The 8603-nt window shown below is 31.9% G+C and overlaps 1 protein-coding gene across 8 annotated transcripts; it reads right to left on the reverse strand.

The window, feature by feature from the left end:
• Nucleotides 1-2492: 2492 nt before the first annotated feature.
• Nucleotides 2493-8004, reverse strand: LOC133803275 (probable protein phosphatase 2C 61). Of its 8 annotated transcripts, none has more exons than XR_009877869.1 (6): nucleotides 7646-7992; nucleotides 7303-7447; nucleotides 6707-6833; nucleotides 6477-6606; nucleotides 5654-5825; nucleotides 2493-2697 (listed from the first exon to the last, which is right to left on the reverse strand). XR_009877869.1 is itself a non-coding variant. In XM_062241252.1 (4 exons), the coding sequence occupies exons 1-3, from the start codon at nucleotides 7798-7800 to the stop codon at nucleotides 5664-5666; spliced, it is 408 nt and encodes a 135-aa protein (XP_062097236.1). In that variant the 5' UTR covers nucleotides 7801-8004; the 3' UTR covers nucleotides 2493-2697; nucleotides 5654-5663. The 8 variants fall into 8 exon arrangements, 2 of the variants coding, with proteins under 2 accessions (XP_062097236.1, XP_062097245.1); XR_009877871.1 differs by having other exon boundaries at nucleotides 7303-7393; nucleotides 7646-7991; XR_009877870.1 differs by having other exon boundaries at nucleotides 7303-7397; nucleotides 7646-7991.
• Nucleotides 8005-8603: the final 599 nt, after the last annotated feature.

An 8603-nucleotide genomic window follows, 5' to 3' on the forward strand; every position in this document is an offset into this window, starting at 1 on the left:
AATATGATTATATGTTCAAAAATAAGTTAGTCCTAAGATTAGTCAGTGCACCGGATTTACACTGACTTGCCAATCTACGATATGATCTACTTACACATTACAGTGTTATGTTCTTTCCAGAACATTAGCAAAGTAGATAAGATCGGATGTATTTGTTACATCGGACAGGACCGATATTGACAGTTGATAAGATAAGTAAACATACCGTTATTATCTATTCTAGTCATATCATATAGTTGACCATAGGTCAATTCAATCTCAATTATGAGTGGTTAGTATTCTAACTGATTGTATTATTTGAGTTCTTTGACTTGTTCGTTACCAGCTTACCCTACGGACTAGCCCATACTTACATCTTGGGAACTCGGTAGTATAATTGAGTGGGAGTGTTAATCATAGATATGAACATCTATAGCTTCTGATGAAGAAGTGAAACGATGGTTTCCTTTTAGTTTGGTTCAAGGTGTTAAATGATAGAGATCTCATTTCAGTAATTAAATTAGTTTACTGAAATATCATTTACAAGGAACTAAGTGTTTTAAGGATAAAATACAATGAGGGGTAAAACGGTATTTTAGTCCTATCTCATTGTAGACCGTCTATAGAGGATTGAGTGACAATTATTTTTGTAACAATGGATAATTAATAGCGTATCTATATTTGTTATAGAGCGTTCTATGAATTCAAGAGTGCAATTCCAAGTCTATAGTGGAGTCACGAGGAATTAATAAGTTAGTAAATTTATTTGTTAGATTTATGATAACTTATTGGAGCTTGATTTCATAGGCCCATGGTCCCCATTGTACCTTGGATAAAATCATCTAGATAGTCTCAATTAATTGATTTAATCATCAATTAGAATTATCAAAGTTGACCAGGTCAATTTTGGATAGTTTCACAGAGTTGTGTAATTTTGAGAAGAAAAGAGAAATTATGGCAGATTTATTAATTAAGATAAATTGGTATCTAAATTAATAAATAAATTTAAATCAAGGTTCAAATTATAAATAATTAATTTGATAAAGGATTTAAATAATTATTTTATTAATTAAATCAATAGAAAATAATACAGGCCTTGATTTTAAGTCCAATGGGCTTATAATCAAATGGGAAATTTCACGGGCCTATAGCCCATGATAATTTCGACCTAGGGCTTCAAAATGGCTGTTATTTTATTGATTTTTTAATTAAATTAAATGGCCTAATTGAGTCTATAAAAGGAATGCTTATAGAGAAGTCAAAACAAGGGTTTTTGATAAGTCAGATTTTCTGATAGTTTTATATTCTCTCTAAACACAAGTCCTTTTCTAAGCCTCTTTGTATTTTCTCTTTTTCTCTCTATATCTATCTCATGTGTTGAGAATTGCCCACACTAGTCTAGGTGGTTCTAAGGATACATTGGAAGATCGTGAAGAAAATAGAAGATCGGTTCAGTTTCTTGATAATACTCTGCGACAGAGAGGATACAAGAGTTAGAGAAACTGAAGGAAGGACTCTTAATTCCGCTGCGTATACTGTAAGTATTCTATTTTTGTTTCTCTTTGAATTCAATTTTAGAAACATGTTTTAGGCTATCTCGTATTAATTTGTTTAATATTAGATATACATGAAAATAAATAAAGATCCTGTATAAGTTTTCCAACACAATAGTCTCCTTTTCTCTTCCCTTACTTGGTCCACCCATGATTGACTTGAAATTTCGATGCTCGTTCATGAGCAGTGTCAGACCATATTTGAGTTTATTCATCACATAGTTGGCGGTGAACGCCGGGAAAGCTGGAGAGAGACTGTTGAGGATTAAGTCGACTTGAGTCTCCTCGTCTATTATTATTCTGTGCTGTTCAGCTTCCTGAAGGTTGTTGGTCATTTTGATCAGGTGATCGGAACACATGTTGAGACGGTGCAATTCAAGCATTGGCATATTTCTTAGTGGCCTCAAAACGAGTATGCATAGACTTTGCATTGAACATGTCTTGGAACTGATCCATGATTCACTACTACAAAAATGGGCTTTCTCGACAGTTTTTAACTGTCGCTATTGAGAAATAACGACAGTCAACTAACTATCGTATTTGCCTATGTCGGCGTAGGGGTAGCTACGCCGACAGTTAATAAGTGTCGCTGTTGCTGGCAATGCCGACAGTTAATACGTGTCGCTGTTGTTGGCAACGCCGACAGTTAATACGTGTCGCCGTTGCTGGCAACGCCGACAGTTAATACGTGTCGCCGTTGCTGGCTACGCCGACAGTTAATACGTGTCAGTGTAACATTAAATTTATATATATAAATAATAATTTTTCGATATATATATATTTTAAAACTTTTAATTATATTTTTAACAATTGAAGTTTGATATAAATTTAAATAAAAAAATTACTCACATAATTAATTATTATTACCATAACTTGTAAAAAAAATTATATTTATCATAATAAAAATTCATTTACATACAACATTTATTCATACAATTAACATGTAAATAATACATCAAATTCCCATGAGACTAAATAATTCTCAATAAAAGTTCATTATAATTCTCATTAAAAAATAATTATTCTCAATGTAAATAATACATCAAATCCTCACTGTACATAATTCTTACAAGCAAGAAAGAAAATAATACCCAACAACTTGAAGAAGAATTTCTTGTTGCCTTGGTTCTCTTGTTTCTCTAATATATCCAAGTAGAGTTTTAGCCTACAATACATAATAAACACCATTAAAGCCAAACCAAAACTAAAATAAATAAAGAACTTGAGATTTCACAAGAAATAAAAAGGATGACTAATTTTTAGTCACAAAAATGATTTATATAAAAGTTGTATTTTTCTTATTAAACTGGATAGCCTCTAGCTTAAGTAGTTAGTCTTAGTTCTTTAAACCAAGGAATACATACTTGTCAGTCTCAATTTAAAAGTGCTCAAGCGAGTTAGTTTATCAAATCACATAGACATTAATAAATCAAATTACCAATCATTCATAGCACATTAGCAAATATACAATAAACGAGAAATTAATATACATATATGCACACATATAAAGATATTCATTGTCTAGGTAATATGCATCAGATTCTATGTAGAGTCCAAGAACTTTACTTAGCTAATTATTTAGTAGTATTATAGTATGTATAGTATTATATTTGTTACTGTGGATTTTTGGTTCAGACCGGGAATTATTTGGACACTCATAGTAGTACTTATAGACTTTCTAAGTTTAACCTATAGTTTAAGAATATTAATTTTAACCTAAGGTTTGATTATATAGCTGATATTAAGGATAATATTTGTTATACTATAAGGTTTAGATATCAACCAATAGGATTTTAAGCACATGTTATGAATGGGTGATTAAAGATTAATTATTTTGAGGATTTAATTTAATAAGGAGTAAAGTTTGAATGTTATAGGGTCAGTCAGCAGCTTTGAATACGTTGAAGGCTTAGTCAAGGCTGTTTACTCCATTCAAACTTAGCTAAAAATGTGTAATTTCGTGTTTAAATATTCAGCGTGTGTCGATATATCGCAGCTATAGGGGGCGATATATCGCAGCACGTAGATACGGAAAACACGAGACGATGCACGGTCGCATCGGGCATACTGGCCCAGGCGATATATCGCCTACAGGGGCGATATATCACCTCCTTCAGTGTATATTCAAACGTTTTTGAATTCTTTTCCCTCTCAGCCATTCAACTTCTTCATAAGTCCAGCATCTTTTGAACGAGTCTTCAGCCTCTGCTGAATGATTATTCAAATTATTTTCACCTAAAAAGCTATTATTTTTATTCAAGTAAAATTAAGATTCCTTCATTCCCAAACTCTATAAATAGGACCTAGTACCCAGCCATTATTCACCTTTTACTCTGAGTTCAGAAGCTGCAAGTGCTAGGAGAGTGTGAGAGTTAAACACTTGGGTGGGGAAATCATAAGCTTAAACATCATAAGCTTATCAAACACTTTGGGAAGTAAGGTTCTATAGTATTTCGGTTGAGGTGTAGATTGGTCTTACAAGTCTTTGAGGTAAACCAAAACTCTAGTTCATTTGTTTTATGTTATTTTCTTTCTCTTAGTCTTCTACTCAGTCTCCTAACCTCATTCTTATTTTGGTTAGGAAATCTAAATTCTTGAACACAAGTTTTGGTAAGTGTGACTTTCAATGGTTTAGTCTTTCCATTCCTTTCATTTCTTCTTCTTCAAATCTACTCACCCTTTATATATGGTTTTAGGAGTGTTCCAAAAGTCCCAACTCAGTCCACATATCCCGGTAACTTTGGTAAGGAAAATAGGCTAGAATCAATATGTTATATGTTTATGTTATCTTATGTTTTATGTTATTAAATGTGTTATGATATGTATGTATATATGTTTGTAGGCTTGGGCATATGACCCATATGACTAACAAGACCCCAAATGGGTTATGGGCATATGACCTACTTAGTTAGTAGGACCCCACTAACCTCATGGGCATATGACTTGTTTAGTCTATGGGACCCCAAGTAATAATGGCCATTATAATAAGTGTATGTAATATGTGTTATGATATATCTTTATGTATTATGAAATTTATGTTTATGACTATGTGTTAGATTTTCCTTGCTGGGCATTTGGCTCATTCTTTTTGTTTTATGTGCAGGAAAATAGCTTTAAGAGGCGGTAAGATTCGTGGACGCTTAGAGAATGTGTATCGATGGTGAATGGAGTCAAGGAGCCGAACGTTATTCGATTCGAGGATGTAGTTTCGTTTTATGTCTTTTTACATGTATTTTCCACACTATTTATGTAATGTCTTTTTATTTTAAATCATGTTTTGTTTTTAAAGACAATGGGATCCCATATCCTTCTTGGTATTTATTTTGCAAGTAACTCTTATTTTTACAAGTTACTCAATAAAATTATGGTATTTTCGTAAATGTAAGTTCTATTAAGGATTGTATGTATAGTTTCATTAATGGTCCAAAAGTCTAGATTAGTGGGTCATTACATTCTAAGTCCATAGTACTTAGCAAGAAAAGAAAAGATAATATAGTATAAATAAGAGCACCGAGAACATAAATTTAATAGTTCATATGTAACACAAGCATACCAGATGACATTTGTTAAAGTTGTTAAAGTAACACAACGAGCACACCAGACAAAGTTGTTAAAGTAACACAACGAGTTGTGAATAAACTTAATCCAAATTTATAAATCTAATTCACATTTGAAAGTCTACGCAAAATAGAAAATCATAATTCAGCTTGCAAAACAATTTTTTATTTTGCATATGATATATAATTTAGTATACAATTAAATATGCTAAGTCGATTAGGAAGAGCATGCAACAGAGTTGCAAAGTAAATCAACCTATCAATTCATTCTCATTGATAGTTGATGTATTATATATAATACGAGACCTTAAATTAATAATATTTAGATGGAAGACCAAGTATTAATATATATACAATGTATACACTAATTGATTATAAAACGAGTGATTTTTATAAAAATTAACTAGACAAGAGTCCGTAAATTTCTAGAAAAATGGGCAGCACAATAGTAGCAAATCGGACATCCCCAAATTTTAAAAACCTGCAAACAAGACATATGACAGTCCAATAAAATCACAGTTCAACTCATTATACTAATTAACTCTTAATATACTATGAACATACCAGGATAATGTTATTTCTGAAAGAAGAGGCAAATCACAGTGCAGTCGTCCATTTTGGCATAAGGGGGCTTTCTTTTCCACGCTCCGATGGCCGCCTCAACCACCGCTCCCTCCTCGCTCTTCGCTTCCCAAGCAATCGAGGCAACTTCGTCGTTGCTCAACACATCCCAAACCTATTCATCATTTACACACCAATCAGAAACAGTTTATAAAATCCAACATATCTAAGAATATCAATATAACAGATTAAAAGATTGACAAAGATATTAAATCATTATATGGAAGTTAAAGATATGAAAAGAATAAATATTATTAATGTGAGGTCACTATGCCAGAGAGTAGAAAATGACTTTGGTCACAAGAACAGATGCTTTGAAGTATATATAACCAAGTTGTGACAAAAGTTTGACCCAATATGATGTTATGTAAGAGATCTTGATCAGAAGTTGCTATTTAGAAATATAATTGTTAGATATAGTTAAAATAATTGGAAATAAAAAGCTTTTAAATATACTAGTTTAAACAAGTATGAAAGAGGAAAGAGATGCAAGTCATTTGAGAATGGCACAAAGTTATAATATTGTCACATCCATGAGATCCACAAACTACTACATTGTCTGCCCTGATGTTGGTCTTAGAATCCCACTGGTTTAACAGAACTAGGCCACTTTTAGTATGTATTATAAATTTTTGGCCATGTTAGAAGCACAACAACTTATATTACAATTTTACAAAAAGGCGAATGATGCTGATGCAGCAATAATGGAGACAGCTAATGATATCTAAACTAACTGTAAGAATCAGCAAAGTAATAAAATTCTTACCTATGCAGCTAAACTCGTCAACAAAAACATGATCCTTCGTGCTTGAATCATCAAAGAATGGGTTCATAGCAGTCAATGCATAGCCATGAATTTCATCATAAATCATGCGCTGAACGGGGTCACTAAGCACCTGCACTGGAATAGTCAAATTCTAGTGAATGCAAGATAATGAGTTCGAAATAACAAACTTGCTTGAAGCTCAAATCCTTTGGCTTAAAATGGATACCCACCCCATAGACTTCATTAAAACATGCAGAAATTATTGGTCTCTGCGTCATTGCCACTCAAATCTGGATGACAAGCTTTCATGCAATTATAATAAGCCTTTTTAATATGTGCTGGTGTGGCATCTGGGAGCTGATATCATGAAACAACCAATCATTAGACATAAAAAAGTGAACATTCAATCAAATTAGATTTATAAAAATCATCAACATGATCTAAACTTTCAATATATAAAACTAATAGCCCTTATAATTCAGATCTTTATAACAAAATTGCCATGTTCAATTAAGACCCATTTTGCTGTCATACAAAATTCTAAAGATTCTTTATGTTCCCACATAATTCTCAAGTTCTTACTACATACACGTTCATCTAAAACATAGAATAATATAAGCACAGTAACATAAAAATAGTGCGAGATTGCATGGTTTCGCTCCTAAGCAAAAACAAAAATGAATCTTTTAAAAAATTAGCTAAACGAGTTAATAAACTAAGCAGCTAAAAGGAACGTTCACATTTTCAACAACAAAAAGGGCCTCAAAATTTTCTTTCCATTTTCTAGGAAACCAAGTAGAAACCCAGATCAATTCAAATCATTTACCAGGCCCAAGACTTCATAATAATCATCAGCTATAGCTTCCACCGAAGCAGAATCATTGGTGGCGACCTTGACTCTGCCACAGCCTTTTCTCCTGCCTCAATGACCCATAAAAGTCAGAGCACTACTGGACCGATTCAAGAAGAAACTTGAACATAAAAACTACCGATTAAGCAATATTATGAAACTTGAACATATATCAAATAGATTATAGCATAACAAACCAAAAAATTCATAACAAAATTTGAGTTGCTAGTAAGAAAAAGATTGATATTTTATATCACAATTACATTTCAGTTATCAGTGAGAAACTAACAAAAAGAAAAAAGAATAGAAAAACACTTACCATTTCTCCATTAACAAAGAGAGAGCCACCACCCACGACCTCTCTGTGAGACCGAGCCACCCACGAACCCTCCGCAAGACCGAGCCACCCACGACCGTCATTTGCGCCATTTTCCCAAGACCCCCGAGCCCGTATTGTTTGCGCCGTTTGCCCATGACCGGCCCCCAAGTTCCCGCCGTTTGCCCAATACCCACAACCGCTCGTCGTTCGTGTCGTTTGTCTGGTTTCCAAAACCCTCGCACACCGTTGAGTGAGTGAGTGAGAGAGTGAGCGTGAGGGAGAGGGAGAGGGAGAGGAAGAGAGAAATGTAAGGGTGGGTTGCGGTTGGGAAGTGTGTGTGAGAGAGAGATAGGGTTTAAGGGAGAAGGAAAAAAAACGTGGGCTATGTAGAATTTTTAGTTTTTATTTTAATTTTAAATACAAAATTTCATGATATTAAGAAAAAAAAATATTAATGATATATTATTAGGTTTTATTTTCTAATTCTATTTAAAAATTAACATCTTAATATTTTTAACATGGATTTTAAAAAATAAAAAATAAAAACATTAATATTAATAGTAAAATTTTTAAATTATTTCACAATATTTAACCAATCAATAAAATAACTCGTTTTTAACTAATATTATCATAAATATGTTAAACAAATAAACTTTAAGTATATTATTCTTTATATCATAATTAATTTAAATTTTGATAGAAAAATTATTATAAATAAAAAGTTAATAAAATAAAAAATTTAGAAAAAAAATCTAGAATTTAAAGTTTTTAATTAATATATATTTACATAATTTAGCTTATTTTTAAAAAATTATACTATTCATTAATTTTTTTAAAATATTTTTTCCAATTAATAAAACAACTCATTTTTAACTAATACAAAATTTATAAATATGCTAAAGAATAATATAGTTAATAATATAGTTAATTTTATAAATATGTTAAAGAATAATAAATT

The sequence above is a fragment of the Humulus lupulus genome, chromosome 1 (genome assembly GCF_963169125.1).
Source record: "Humulus lupulus chromosome 1, drHumLupu1.1, whole genome shotgun sequence".
Lineage (NCBI taxonomy): Eukaryota > Viridiplantae > Streptophyta > Magnoliopsida > Rosales > Cannabaceae > Humulus > Humulus lupulus.

Coding starts and splice junctions, on each gene's coding strand:
- LOC133803275 (XM_062241252.1), bottom strand. CDS start 7,800: ATGGGCAAACGGCGCAAACAATACGGGCTCGGGGGTCTTGGGAAAATG. Junction 7,394..7,645: donor TCTTTGTTAATGGAGAAATG/GTAAGTGTTTTT, acceptor TCATTGAGGCAG/GAGAAAAGGCTGTGGCAGAG. Junction 5,826..7,302: donor ATTATGAAGTCTTGGGCCTG/GTAAATGATTTG, acceptor AATGATGAATAG/GTTTGGGATGTGTTGAGCAA.